Source organism: Neltuma alba, unplaced genomic scaffold, assembly GCF_004799145.2.
Source record: "Neltuma alba isolate B1F8T4 unplaced genomic scaffold, ASM479914v2 tig00004102_pilon, whole genome shotgun sequence".
Lineage (NCBI taxonomy): Eukaryota > Viridiplantae > Streptophyta > Magnoliopsida > Fabales > Fabaceae > Neltuma > Neltuma alba.
Genome location: NW_021633567.1, coordinates 33,838 through 50,342, shown reverse-complemented (window position 1 = coordinate 50,342; position 16,505 = coordinate 33,838). Strand labels below are relative to the sequence as shown.

Below are 16,505 nucleotides of genomic sequence, written 5' to 3'. Positions count from 1 at the left end.
ATCTAGTAGGAATCAAGGGAAGGCACCAATGGAGTGAGCCGTGAAGGCTTTTGTGCTCCTCAAGCACATGTTATGTTATATTTTTATTTGCTATGACTATAAGACTTTAATAGTTTATGTTGTTAAGTTCTGTTAGAAATGTTTTAAAATTTTGACTTGTTTGCAGTGTTAGAAATATGTATGGATTTTTAAATTAAATATTTTATTGCGTATATTGACATAATTATGTGAGGTGTTACAAGTTATTAAGAGATTTATTAGCCAGATATTATCATCTGTAAGTGAAATTGATATTTTGAACCTCTGTGTGTGTAAGGAAAAAAGAAGGGAAAATTATTTATAAGATTAAGTATAAATAGGCCTCATGAATTTAATTTAATGAGTCAAAAGTAATTTAATATTTATAAGTCAAACTTTCATATTAAGAGCCTATTTAGAATGTCTAACAAACAGCTTTTTAATTGTGATTTAGGGAATATGATGTAAGTATATGAGAACAGTTTTGTCTCAATTTACATGAAATATATTTAAGTACTTATAATTGTGATTCCAAACAAGTCTTAAGTTTAATTACGCTATTTACAGGTTTGAATCCCTTGGTACATACTAGTGTATTAAATAAAATTGGAGTTTACTTAATAATGTATGTTACTCTAATTCTTATTATTTGTCACTTGTATTTCTCGTATACTAAGGAGATTATTAAATAGATGAAATCTTTCGGTTTTGCCCTTATTAAGGAGAGCATTAAATACTACTACATCCGGTCCTTAATATAAGACCCTGTTTGACTTTTTATTTGGTCCTAATTATAAGACCCCAATCCATTTTGTTTCTCATATTTATGCATTTTTTCCAAGATAATCCTTCTAATAATGATAGTTCTAGCCAATACACTTAATTAGTAAGGATTTTAGGAATGACAATACTTATTTATTACAAATAACTAACTTAACTTATTTCCTTAATCTCCTCAAATAAGTCAATTGGGTCTTATAATTAGGACCGGAGGTAGTAACATATTCTTTCATGTATTATATTCCCTCTCTTCACCTTACTTACTATAATTAATTCCAGATAATTAAAAATGAAGTATTAAAAAGGACACAAGTGGCAAATAAATTAAAAAAAGACTAAAACCCCTCTCTATAAGTGACAAATAATAAGGACTAGAATGATATATAACTACATAAGTTTTAATCCCTTGGGACATATACACACACACAAGTGTGTAATTTATCAATATTTTTTTCCCTATCGATTCTACTTCTGATAAGGGATTTATTTCAAAGTGTCTATTTGTTTTTTTTTTATTTAATACAAGCTCGATATGTTACAATTAATAATGTCTTCTCAAACAACAATAAACATGTCTACATCTTTTTTGATGGAACGTAAACATGTCTACATTATTACGGCAGGAATTGGTCTAAACCCAAAGAAACAATTTTTTTAAATACAAAATCATGATTATTGTAATAAATACAATAATTTAATTAAAAATCAACAAATTTCCTTTCTTTGAAACTTTCGACCGTCTCTCTTAGGCTCACTTCAAATGGAATGAACTCAATTCCTAACGTCTTCACCTTTTCCTTGGAAATTTGACATGTTGGCGTCAAGGGTTGATCATCGACACACCTAATAATAATTTAGAGAAAGAAAGAAATTAAAAGATATTAGAAATTGTCAACATAAATAAAAGGAAAAATGACATAAAAAGAAGTTCAAAATTGCAATATCTTAGTTCAGGCACCTAAGAGGTTAAAATCTCATGAGAGAAAGTGATACCTGGTTTGGTATTTTGTAAAAGCAGTTAAATAACAAAAATGTCATTGTTTCAAAAAGTTTATTAACAATGTGTTAACTAACAATAACAAGTATTGAACAGCAAATGACAAAAGATATACTGGCAATGACAAGTTCTTTATTAATAAGCTGTAAACTCATAATAACAAGTGTTGAACAACTAATAACAAGAAATGTACTTATAATAACAAGTTTAATAACTACTTTTTCATTTTAAAAAAAAAATCTGATGCAAGGGTATTTTAGTCATTTGATTATATTTACAAAATATCAGATTAGGTACTACTTCCTCCCCTAAGATTTTGACCTCTGAATTGGAATATTGTAATTTTCAACTTTTTATGTCATTTTTCCTAAATAAAAACTTAATTTGGATAAATAATACGGCCAAATATTCCCAAGGAAGAGAGATCAAACAAGGTATGAAGAAAGAAGAATTAAGATCAATTCATAGTCAATAAACTGCTTAAACAATCCCTTATAATAATCAAGATACTGGAACCTAACCTAGAAAGTTCAAACAACCTTGAATTCTTATCTAACAAAGCTGAAAAAGAAGGTGTAGGTTCTATTATATTCCTCAATTTTTAAATCATGAACTACTAAAATAACTTCAATTTACAAAATAAAAAAGTCTTCTAATTAAATCTTTAGTTTTCGTTATAATAGAAATCAAGTTTATATGAGTTTGGCTAAACGAGTGAAAATTTATGAGTTGTGCGAGCAGAGGTGCACATCATGCTCAGTTGATTTCCATATAAACTTCGAGAAAACAAGATGAATAGAAAGGTGACAATAATCAGTTATACATATAATTGGGTACTATTGCAGCAAAGACTTTTTACGTCTCTCAGATTGCTACAATATTTTTTTGACAAAATTGAAAGATTTTACTTAATTTTAACTGCTGCCTCCCTTGGCACGCATGATTTGGTTAAAATATGTATAGAAAGAGAAAAAAGAAAAAAGAGAGAGAATTATAGTGAGGTTCTAAAGAAGTAAAATAATTATTAAGAAGTCTCAATGACAAATGAGCAGTTAAAACCATTTGTCGTTTTCTACTCTAAAATTTGTCATTACAAATTGCTGATTTATTATTGTATTTTTTTGTGAATATAATTTTTTTAGAAGACCTTATTGCAATTCTCCAATAATATATATATGCACACACACATACTATAGATTATCATTGAAGCAGAAAAATGACATATACATAATTGATTTAATCATTAACAAAAATTAGGGGAAGATAAGAAATCAAGATATATATCTTTCTTATATATGTGTGCATTATATTCTTATTAAAAGCAGTTAAAGTGATAAAATATACAACTGAACTTACTTGTTTGGAAGTTGTAACGTTGGGTATAATTCATGTAAAATCTTTATGATTTCACAATAGTGTTTCACTGACTCAGCCAAACAATATCTTCCATTAGCTGAAGGAATTTCAAATGCTTGGATATGGGCATTGGCAACATCTTTCACATGGACCCACCCATACACTTTATTTGGAAATGTCTTTGCACCTGCATCAGGTAATTAAGGATATATGAGAATTGAAGAGTCATTATATTATGAGAGACAGCACAACAATATATTTAATTAAAAGATACACAGATTCGAAGCAAATATATAATTAAAAGATGGCGCACACATATATATATTCTGAAAAAATTTCTTTTCGTGCATTTAGAAACAAATGCTTATATGTAGATGTAGATTAATTAAAAGATTAAGAGAGAAAATATGGAGTGAACAAAAATGAAAGAGCCTCCTATTCACTATATTGATTATGTGAGTGCACGGTGGTGCAAAATTTAGATAGAGTCAGTTAATGGTTTCAGTATTGGTTTTTTGTGACTTTATTTTGTTTCTTTATTAAGCTTCCTTTATTCCAATTTTAACGTTTTTTTTTTTGTTTCATGTATTTTTCCCCCTGCATGTTTATATATATGCTCACTCATTTTTTGGGGGAGGGTAAAAATTAAAGATCACCTCTTTTTTTTTTGGCCAATTAATGATCAATCTAAAGACACACATCATAGAAAAGGACATGATGACGGCGATAATCGGCTCATAAAGTCAAATTAACGCTTGATACGTTGTGTCACATAAAAACTACCAACCATCACATAATTATATTGAGAAAAGTGTGCCAAAGTTAGATAAATTAAAATTACCATTAAATAGAATTAAAATTGCTTCTATGGATGTGTTAAGCGTTGGCTGCAAGGGAGGTCCTATCACCATTGCTGGATTGATAGTGACCATGTCGATGTCATTTTCTTTTGTAAATTTCCATGCAGCTTCTTCTGCCAATGTCTTGGAAAGTACATATCCTGACCATTCCTGCGGACGAAAAATTACAAGACAACAAGAAATTCCAAGGGCAATATAAGAAAATTATACATTAAATATCAAAAGTTGATAGATCCGCCATTAAATGAATAGTTACTAGCTAGTCCAGAGTTTAGCGATCGGCTCAATTATAATTTAATTAATTTTTTTAATTATTTATTAACTATTTTAAGTAAGAAAGGGATAAAATTTTAAAAAAATGAAATTAGAAGAGCAAAGATAAGAAGTAAAATGTGATTTTAAAAGTCATAAATAATTCAGTTTTTTTAAAAAAAAATTAAAAAATTGTTTTCCGAAGTATTTATAGCGTACATACTTTCATAGTCGTTTGCAGCTTTATAATATACATTTGATATATAATTTATCAATAGAAATTAGGTCTCATACCTTCAAACCCTCACAATGTCTAAGTTGAACCAAGATTAAAATTCTTACTGAGAAAAGGATTCATATTTATAAAAGCATCAAAAGAAAATTACCTACGCCAATGTTAATTATTATTTGAAACCAAATGGGAGTAATTATACATATACCTGGCTAATTCCTTTGCAGCCATCTGGAGTTGAAAACCAAGTTTCATCAATTATAACGTCTGAAGTTAAAGGCTTTCCGTTACACATTACTGCAGATATGGAAGAGGTTAAAATGACTCGTTTCACTGATGGTGATTTTGCACATGATTTCAGAACATTGATAGCTCCTCTTACTGCTGGCTCAACAAGTTCAGTCTGAAAATATTCAAAAAGAGCAGATCTCTTGAGACCTATTAAAAATTATTCAAATTCAGGTGGCCATTAGGAGATAAAATTAATTTGCTTAGTTAATTAGTTAATTACATGGATCAATATGTAATTTTGTCCACTCTTCTAGTTCTATTTATAAATCAGTTTCAGCATATTTTACACAGATCAAGAAAAACGTTAAAACTTCATCAGCTTTTATTTAAAATCCAGTAACTTTCTAACTTTATTTTTATTTAATATATATTGTACCTCATCTAAATTAAATTAATATAATAATAAATAAAAGATAAAATTGTGTATTAATATAAAAAATTTCTCTCAGTAGTATATAATTAACTTGGATAGAAATGAACCTGAGGATCTTTGACAGCAAGAGAAACAGGAGAAGCAGTGTGGAAGACGCCCTCACAGCCTTCAACTGCAGAATCAAAGGAACCTTCTTCCAACAGATTTGCTTCCACAAGCTGCAATCTCTCCTTTGCTCCTTCCAGTTTCAGCAAGTGTTCTGTCTTGTTTGAATCATCTGCAGAAAAATGGCGAAGAGAACATTTTGAAAACAAACAGGTTTGCTTTATTATAAGAAAATGGTATCTAATAATCTAATTAAGGACTTTTATGATGGAAACTCTTCACCAGAAACTGTGGTTAAGAAACACAAAAGCTGGTGAGTGGTCATAGAATTGAAGGAGAGAGCTCACTTAGATCACGAACAGTGCCTCTGACAGATTAACCACGAAGAAGAAGAAGCTTAACGAGCCATGAAGCTATAAAGCCAGAAGCGCCAGTGACGCACACCACTTTTCCCTTTCCTGCGTTGCTTTCCATTTCCATTCTCTTTCTCTCTCAATGCAGGCGAGGTTCAATGGATGGTATCTGACTATGAGTGAAACAGTTTTGGCGAGAAAAAGAGAGATTTATACTAGAAAATTTTTCTTGGACTTGACGCAGTAATAACGTGAGACTGTGTTGTTATATACTACTACCTCCGGTCCTTATTATAAGACTCCATTTGACTTTTTATTTGGTCCTAATTATAAGATCCCAGTTCATTTTGTCTCTTATTTATGCATTTTTTTCCAAGATAATCTTTCTAATAATGATAGTTTTAGCCAATATACTTAATTAGTAAAGATATTTTAGGAATGACAACACTTATTTATTACAAATAATCAACTTAACTTACTTCCTTAATCTCCTCAAATAAGTCAACTAGGTCTTATAATTAAGACCGGAAGTAGTAGTAATTATTACCGTATTGAATATCAATGAGTTAATGACAATAAATGGAGGGAATCCCTATTAATTGATATATTTATCGCTGGTAAAAAAATTGATATATTTATCAAAATTTGTTTTCGTGGCATTTATTATAAGTACAAATTCAATGTATTTCTATTTATAAGGTAGTATCTGGTTCTTTTTATAAAGAGCTTGCTAACTAAATTACCCGATTTTAAAAAATAATTAAAATTAATTAAAAATAATAAATATATAAGAAATAATTTTTTTTCAAGCATACCTTTATTTATATGGGACAAGTAAGAGAGAAAAAATATGAAAAAAAAAATTTAATATGGCAACTTGCCAATCTTTTAATTAATGCAATATGTAAAATTAATTAGAAACAAAAATAATAAAAACGCATTAAATGTTCAGACAATCATAGATGAGATATTATAAAAAGGACCAAAGTAATTTAAATTTCAGGCTCTTATAAAAAGAATGAGAGGGAGTACAATATTACTCCCTCCTCTTCTTACTATAAGAAATAACTACCAAATCTAGCAGTTTGAAATATTAGTTGAAAGCAATAAATGTGTAATATATATTTTTAATTATACTTTTATCTGTAAAAAAAAGTATATGATAGATAATACGTGAAAATTTATTGTAGAAAGATAATAAGTAGCATATATTTAATGGGGTAAAAATAAAAAGACAAGTTTAAAATTTTAGACAAAAAAGATGTTTCTTATATTTAGAGATACCACTATGAGAGAAATTATTTTTTATAAAAAACAACGGAAGGAGTATGTTTCATTTTTTTTATTTATTATTATTATTATTATTATTATTATGTTAGCTTTATTCTCATAAGGTATATTTTTATGATTCTATTTATAAGTCAGTTTCAACATGTCTTTTTAAAATTAAAAAAAAACCTTATAAATCTCGTTAACTTAGTTAACAAATAAAAAAATTTGTGTAATAATAAATGAAGTGTGAAATAATATAGTGATGTTTATAATTTAGTGAAATAACTTATAAATAAGATAAAAAAAACTCTTTTTTTATTTTGTAAATAAGAATGGAAGAATAACTAGTGTATATTAAATAAAAATAAATTAATAAATTTTAAAATAAAATTAGATTTAATTTTTTTAAATTTTAATGAAACATATTTACATTCATGCATTTGGGTGGTTGAAAACAATTACGGCCAAACACTTGGATCACGTACACTGGCTCTGACCCAGTAGCCTCGAGAAAAGGAACTTGATGAGTCATGACTCGTGTCGTGAAGCGATAAAGCTGGAAGCAGCAGTAGCAGCCCCAACCTTCCCTATTCCTCGTTGCCTAGGATTCCCATATTACCCTTGCTTGCTTTGCGGCTTCATTTTGGATTAATATAGTGGGCGACGAAATGAAAGAATTATTATATATGAAGCTGTTTAATTATAATTATATGAGTTAGCCCCCGCTTCGTTTTGCTTTATGATGCCGGTCCTAAATATAAATTACTAAGAGAAGGGAAGAAGTTTTGATTTTAAATATAAGTAACTTATAATATATTTAATACTTTTTTAATTTTATTCTTATTTAATTTATATTAAAAAGAGAGAAAGAAACAAAAAATATAAGAAAATTTGTAAATAGAGTAAGCAAAATTTTAATACGGTTAAAATTTAAAAACTTCATAAATTTAATCCACATCACTTGCTAAAATATAGATCTCATCTTATTAAAGATAATTCTATTCAAAATACTGTCAGGTACTAAATGTAGATACCTCTTCTAATAGAGATTTGAATCTTGATTGGTCACGAATGACTAGTTATTTTTATTAGACCCAACCCTGTTAGCATCTCCCACGCATTTAGTTTGTCGTTTGTAATCATCAACTTTGACCAGCGACGAGGATTCTACAATTGTACACACGAGAAAATGTCTCCATTCATTCAATTAACGTTGTTACAGTCGCCGGATTGGGTAGCCCAGTAAACCACGGAACGTTAGCAGCCTTGCTCTGGTGCTCCATGAACACCCCTGCGGCTCTCATGTATAGTCAAAATCTTCTAAAATTTTGAGTTAAATGAGTATATATAGTATTTTAATAATATCAAGTTACTTTGTCATATATAGTTAAAGGTTGAAATAAATATATAAGAAGAATTTTATTTTGACTTATATAAAATATGCTTCTAATTGTCAACCTAAACGAGTCCAAAATTTTATTTACTATTTTACTCTTCATCATACTAAATCTCTAATTTAAACTAAAATCATTTTGCAAAATATTTAAAAAAAATTTCTTTTTCTTAAGTTTTTTATTTTCAATAGTATTTATTTGTTTAATTTCTTTTGGCACAAAAACTTAAATAGCTTAGTTAATGTTGACCTAACAAATTTGATTAATTCTTTAAATAAATTTATAATTAAGTAACTATGTTTTTAAATGTTTGTAAAAAATTTTGTTTAAAAATTTTAAATATTAAATTTAAATTATTTATATAATCTCTAAAACTTTCATCATTTATATTATATGATTAAAAAATAAATTTAAAATTTTTAGCCATTTAAAAGAAACCTAAATAAATAAATTTGAATTGATATGATGAAAAATTAAAATTATAAAATTTTATAATATAATAAAAATTAATAAATTTTATAACATACTAGAACGTTTGAAAATAAATGTATTAAAATTATTTTTGGTTGTATAAAAAAGTAGCTTTTAAAAAATATAAAATGTTTGGCATAAAAACATATATAAATGTTTAAATAATTCTTATGTTATTGAAGGGCATTTTAGTCAAAATAAAAATTTAAAAAGTCAAACTTAACGGTCAACTAACATTGGGATGGATGGAAATATAATCCCAAACATATAAGAGAGATTTGTGTAACATGTATTTTAATTTTAATGAAATTTTTTATCTGTTTTCAAAATAGAGGAGAAGTTTTTATAATTTAGATAAAATTGAGAAGTAGTTAGTATATTTTATTTTTAAAGAAATCAAAGTACGTTTATTACCAATAATTAAGTCAACTAATAATTTTTTAATTTTTATAAATTAGCTATCTAGCTCTTAAAAATAAATTTTCATTGAATCTCCTCCACCTCCGTCCAACAATCTTGACGGAAAGAAAAATTAAAATCACCACGCTTCCAACTCCAAGTAGAGACGAGAGATCAATAAGCATAACAAAAGTTTCTCCCCAAGTAGAGGCGCTCTGTTTGATTAACATAATGTATTGATATATACTATCTCTATTTAATTAATCTGAATAGATTAAAAAAATTAGTTAAGCAAATTAAATATTTCTAGCAAATATAACTTGATTTTCTTATAGTATCTTTTTAAATCATGATTGCCCTTAAAACCCCTTAATATATGGAATCAATGTAAATACTTTAGAAAATGAAATTATATATTTGGAGGACAAAGCAAATTGATCAAGATTTCATATTTAGGGCCAACTTCTCAGAGAATTACAAACCATATAATGCGGATTAAACCATGGTAGGAGTCATATGGGCAGCGATCCTACCACCTACACTGTTGCGTTCCCAAATGATTGAACTTGTGACCCTTGATTAAGCTGGAACAACTCTTACTAGTTGATCTAAGTGCTTGGTAGTTACTACTCCCGACCTTTAATATATTTGGTTCTAAATATAAGAAACAATCCAATTTATCTCAAATATTTAATTCATTTTACTCCCAAGTAATTCTTATGGTAATTACATAGAGTAAATTAAGAAATTTTCATTAAAAGATAGTTCCAATATACAAGATTAATAAATGTATTTTAGAAAAGACAACTTTTATATATTACATAATTATAAATAACTAATTTAACTAATTATTTTAATATTTACAAATTAATTATCTATTTTTTATATTGAGTATTTTCTTGGCTTCATTCATCATTCAGGTTAGCTGGCCCTTTTAGACTTTAAATTGTGAATCATTTATCTTTCTACAGCCGAAGATATTTAGGACGTCAGAAGAAGAGAGAGCAACCGAAGGTTATTGAAAGCAAAAATGCATTTTTGAGAGCTTGATGACCTGGTGTACTGTAAACTGTTGGATTATTTTGATGGACAAGATTTTGGGATGCCGAGGAAAAGGATGCTGAGAGGACCAAATCCCACATGGCGTGGCTTACTTTGTATAAGGTATAAAAAGATCTGTTTGGTTTTATTATTTTTATCTATGTTTATATGTTCATTTTTAAATTTCATGTGATGTATATGAATACAATCTAATTATTAGTTTTATTCTATTTATGCTACTTCTGTTAAGGGATTCATCATTTTCACTTATAGGATCTATTTGGTTTATTTTTATTCAATACAAGCTTGATATATATTATAATAATAGGTCTTCTCAAGCAAAACATATTTACGTTATTGTAATGGAAATTGGTTTGAACCAAAACACACAAGTTTTTTCATACAAAATCATGATTATTGTAATCAACATTTATTCCGCAAAGATATATGTTATGACTTGGCTATATATATATATATATATATAGAGAGAGAGAGAGAGAGAGAGCACGATTTAAAAGTCAACCATTTTCTTTTCTTTGAAACTTTCCACCGTCTCCCTTAGACTCACTTCAAATGGAATGAACTCACCAATTCCCAATGTCTTCGCCTTATCCTTAGAAATTCGGTATGTTGGATGAAAGGGTTGTTCCTCCTCACACCTAATAAGTTTAAAAAACAAAAGAAATTAAAAGATATTAATTGTCAACATAAATAAAAACTTAAATTGGATAAATAACATCGAATGCTCTATGGGAGGGTAAAGAAATAAAGATATGAAGAAGAAGAAGAAGAATTAAGATCAATTCATAATCAAGAAACTTAATGAAATCTCCTATATAGAATAATCAAAATACTGAATTCTCTAGAATGTTCAAACAGCCACGAACATTTTCTCTAAAATATAATCGGAAAAGACAAGGGGAAAGAAGGGAGAAATGTGCATAAAGAAGACAAATTGACCTCATCGCACACAATATCATCCTATTAAATTTCCTCAATTTTTAAATCATGATGACCACATACCTTCAAGAAAAAGTCCCCTAATTTATTTGAGCTAATTTTAAGTACCTTCCGTAACACGCATGATTTGGTTAAATTATGTTCATAAAAAAAAGGTGAATACTATTTTTATTCCTTAAAGTTTAATGTCATTTTGGTTTTGGTTCCTGAAATTTAAAATTTGTAGTTTTGATTTTTGAAATTTGACTTGATTTTGGTTTTGGTCATTGAAATATGAGACCAATGGTTTTGATCCGTGAAATTTGACCTCATTTTAGTTTTGGTCTTTGTTAGAAGGACTAAAAATTAATCTTTAAGTGAATCAAAATGAGGTCAAATTTTGGAAACCAAAACTATTGGTTTCAAATTTTACAGAATAAAATCAAAATGACATCAAAGCTCAAAGAACAAAACTATTCGTTTCAAATTTCAGAAATTAAAATTAAAATAATGTTAAATTTTAAAAACTAAAGATGATATTAGTCTAAAAAAAATGAAGGGAGCAATATTCTATTACATAGTACAGATAATCATTAAAGCAGATATGTGACGCACAGACACATATATTTAATTTAACAAAAATTTTGGTGAAAATAAGAAATCAAGATGAGTATGTGTATACGTACATCTATCTATCCTTCTTATATATGCATTCTTATTGAAAACGAACTTACTTGTCTGGAAATTGTAACGTTGGGTATAGTTCACGCAAAATCTGTACTACTTCAGAATAGTGTTTCACTGACTCAGCCAAGCAATATCTTCCATTAGCTGAAGGAATTTCAAATGCTTGGATATGGGCATCGGCAACATCTTTCACATGGACCCACCCATAAACTTTATTTGGAAATGTCTTTGCACCTACATCAAGCAGTTAAGGTTATGTGAACATTAAAGACTCCTTATTATGAGAAGCAACACAAGAAAATATATATAGGACAATCCTTAAGTTTATTATAGTTATTATGTCAAATTCACCAATTATATTTGACCATGTTTTCTATTTTTGAAATATTATATGTACGTTGAACATAATCAGATGGAAAAAAGTATGCCGAAGTTAGATAATAAATTAAAATTACCATTAAATAGAGTTAAGGATAAATTATAAAATTACCATTAAATAGAATTAAAATTTCTTCTACCGATGCGTTAAGTGTTGGTTGCAAGATAGGTCCTATCACCACTGCTGGATTGATGGCAGCCATGTCGATGTTATTTTCTTTTGCAAATTTCCAGGCAGCTCCTTCTGCCAATGTCTTGGAAAGTATATATGCTGACCATTCCTGCGAACAAAAATTATGAAACAACAAGAAAGTCCAAGGGTATTATAAGAAAATTATGAATTAAAATCACATTACATATTAAAAACTAGATGCACCATTTAAATCAATATTTACTAGTTTGATGTTTAGTGATCGACACAATTATAATTTAATTAATGTACTTTTAATTATTTATTAACTATTTTAAATAAGAAAGTAAAAATAGTAACAAGAATATAGATACAACTATAAACAAACGACAATAAAATTTTAAAAAATAAAATTGGAAGAGTAAAGATAAGAAGTAAAATGTAGTTTAAAAATAAAAAAAATTATGTTATTCTTAATATTTATAATTTATATACTTACATTGTGGTTTATAATTTTATAACATATATTGCTCATTGCTCTTACTCTTAAGTGTCGCTTTCTCAAATTCACTATGTTGAATAATCACCACACAAAAGAATTACTTTATTGGTTCCACCTTTATCTTTCTCTTGCCTTATTTCACTTGGCGTTGGCTTTTGTCACTGCCCCAAAAATTAAGAATTTATTTTTATAAGAGAATTCTCTTGAGGGATGAATTGCTTCTATTTATAAGAAATACTAATAGCTTGTACGAAAATTTTCTTTTCAGTATCATTTTTTTCATTTTTGTCCCTTAACTATTGATCCACACTCACTATCTGTCTTTCCATAAATCAGCAAGGTTATTTTTAAAAAATAAATCTCATCTTTAATACATATTGTCTTTAATAACCAATTTTAACCAAATTTGTAATGATCCACGTATGAAATTCAACTATGCACATCTTATAAAAAGGACCGGAGAGAAACCGGCATTAATTAGTTAAACTAAACATAGTAATAAATAATATTTCTTTCAATTCTAATTATAAGATTTTATTTGTAGACTATAAAGAGGATCTTATAATTAGAACTAGATGTAGTAATAATAATACGTACCGGCCTAAATTCGTTGCAAGCATCTGGAATTGAAAAACATGATTCATCAAGAACAACGTCTGATGTTAAAGGCTTTCCATTACACATCACTGCACATATGGAAGAGGTCAAAACGAGCCGTTTCAGTGATGTTGATTTTGCGCATGATCTAAGAACATTCAGAGTTCCTCTAACTGCTGGCTCAATGAGATCTTTCTGAAACATTCAAAAAAGAGTGGCTCTGATGATTTATGGAAACTCCCATAAACATGCAAGGCATGTATTTTTTTCCCCCCAAATATGCCCTTATTAATGAAGAAAATGAGTAAAAGAGGCAATTAAAAAAAAGAAGAAAGAGAATATATGGGAATAAAGGTGATGAGAGGAGTGTGTACATGTCTCATAAATAATGCAGTGTACACAGTCAATAGCAAGAAAAAATAAAATGCATATATTAAGGGTAAAATTAGAAGGGAAAAAAACTCATTAAATCATCGGACAAAACTGAAATGTATCTTATTTTTTAAAAAAACTAAGGCCCTCCAACAAAATGTATATTATCAGAGGGAGTATTTTCCTAACATGCCCTTAATTTGTTTTTGTAAGACATATGAATAGAAGCAAAAATATTTTTAAATTTGATATTATTTTAGTTTAGTTCCTGAAATTTGAAATCAGTGGTTTTTGGTTTCTAAAATTTGATCTCATTTTACTCTGCCTTAATATTTTTGGTCCCCAAAACAATGGTTGTAGTCTCTAAAAGAATATTTGAAGCATCGAAGCCATTAGGTTTTAAATTTTATGGACTAAAATTAAAATGAGGTAAGATTTTAAGGACTAATGATATTAACTCTGAATAATTTACCCATAGGATTACAGGAAAGTAAATTAATTATAATTCCATACCAAAATTTTGATTTATTATTAATAGCTGCTCATAAGAATATTTAAAATATTAATATTTTAATGTTAATTCTTTATATATGAGTTTGGATAACTTGGGCAGAAAACACATGCCATTTATAGACATGATTCAATGATAGCCGCTCCGGCGCATGTCAATGATCGACCAACCAACGGTTGATGGCTCGATGTTGACCAATCTTAGTCAACGCTACTTAGTCATTAGCGCACATTTAATGGTGTAATTAATTTTACATCACTTTAAAAAATTTACCGCCAAATCTCTTACCCCTCTTCTTTTTTTATTAAAAAACAATTGGCCAAACTACGTGAAGCATTAGTTAAATTTAATTAAAAATAAAAATGTAAAAATATATAATTGTTTTAATTAAAAAAATTCTCACTTATGGGAAAAAAAAGAATATGTGAGAATGAAATACATTGATATAAGAAATTAACAAGCAAAATTCGAGACACCCTCTAAATATCCCTTGTAAAAGGGAACATCTCTTACAAAAAGGGAGGGAGGGAGTAATTAATATCTAACAAAGATTATCCAAAGTGAGATGATCAGCAATACTCCCTTGATCCCAAATATAGTTGTGCTATACTCTTCTGGTCTCTAATATAAGACCTATTTAACTAATTTGATGAAATTAAAGAAGTTAGGTAAGTTAGTTAATTGTAAGAAATGTGACATATTTTTCCTAAAATACCATAATCATTTTCCTTAATATCCTCTTTTCCTCTTCTACTTGATTATGGTTGAGGGAGATTCATAGGGTAGTTTAGGAAAAACTTATAAATATGAGAAATATATCTTATATTTAAAATCAAAATTAACTCAACAATAAGGTCATATATTAAAGACCAAAAGAATGACATGGATCTTGTATTTAGGACCAGAAGGATAGTACTTAATTTGCTTCATTACTTGGGTCTCAATTTTGATTACAAGCTACAGACCAAGCCAGGTTTAATTACAGGCCAGGCCTAGGAGAAAAAAAAACCTTTCACATGCCGCAGGCCAATAGGCCTCACCATCGGCCTAAGCTGTTAAGGGTTAGGCCTGATTTGGTCTGTTTCCATAATTGTTAGTGGTGGTTAAATTTGAATGAAATGAACCTGAGGGTCGACGTCGACACTATAAACCACAGGAGAAGCAGTGTGGAAGACACCGACACAGCCTTCGACAGCAGCATCAAAGGAACCTTCTTCCAACAGATCTGCTTTCATCAGCTGCAATCTCTCCTTTGCTCCTTCCAGTTTCACCAAATGCTCTACCTTCCTCGGATCATCTTCATTAGTAATTAAAGACAATATCATCAGAATATTACAAATTCCCATCCAAAGAACAACCAAATGATGAAACTGAAATATATACATAACTCACTTGGATTACGCACGGTGGCTCTCACAGTGTAGCCACGAAGAAGAAGAAGCTTGACGAGCCATGAAGCTATATAGCCAGAAGCACCAGTGACGCACACCACCATCCCTTTCCCTGCGTCGCTGCTTTGTGCCATCGTTTTGGATTAAAGTGGCTGATGAAATGAAAGAATATCGAGGCTGCTTAATTATGATTATATCAGCTAGCCCTCACTTCCTCTTGCTTCACACCATTCCTCGATCGCTTCACTGTTATTTATAAGCTTTAGATTTTGGGAAGGGGTTTTTGAGTTTATTTCAACATTTAATGGTTTTGTTTAGCTAAAGAATGTATTTGTTCCTTCAACTTTATATGGGGTTTCAATTTGATCCCTTAACTTTAAAAAGTATGTTTTTAGTCTTTTATCTTAAAATTTTTTTCAAAAAATGATGACATTAAAATCTTAAATGTTAAATGTTGATAAAATATTATCAAGTTTAATTTTCAAGATATTCATTATCGTTATAAGAAAATCATTATTAAAGTCTAGTGATTTTAGGGTTAAAAGACTAAATGTATATTTTTTAAAGTTAATGAATCAAATTGAAACTTTGAACAAAGTTAAAAGATCAAATGTATAGTTTTTTTTTTTTTAATTTTGCGTTTACAATTTTTTCCATCTTTTTCTTTATTTATTGTTTCTCTTAACCTCTTTACAAATAATAAAGGCATATTTTTTAAAAAGAAAATACTATTTTTTGTTCTTAATATAAGATCTCAATTTACTTTATCTTTAATATTTATATATTTTGCCCCTAAGTTCTATT

At 28.5% G+C, this 16,505-nt stretch overlaps 1 protein-coding gene and 1 pseudogene across 1 annotated transcript; both read right to left on the bottom strand.

The window, feature by feature from the left end:
* Window positions 1–1,405: 1,405 nt before the first annotated feature.
* On the bottom strand, window positions 1,406–5,750 carry LOC114743717 (cinnamoyl-CoA reductase 1-like; annotated as a pseudogene).
* Window positions 5,751–10,704: 4,954 nt separating this feature from the next.
* Window positions 10,705–15,926, bottom strand: LOC114743715 (cinnamoyl-CoA reductase 1-like). Its single transcript, XM_028931935.1, has 6 exons — window positions 15,703–15,926; window positions 15,435–15,607; window positions 13,428–13,622; window positions 12,311–12,479; window positions 11,868–12,054; window positions 10,705–10,853 (listed from the first exon to the last, which is right to left on the bottom strand). The coding sequence occupies exons 1-6, from the start codon at window positions 15,833–15,835 to the stop codon at window positions 10,706–10,708; spliced, it is 1,005 nt and encodes a 334-aa protein (XP_028787768.1). The 5' UTR covers window positions 15,836–15,926; the 3' UTR covers window position 10,705.
* Between the last annotated feature and the right edge of the window lie 579 nt (window positions 15,927–16,505).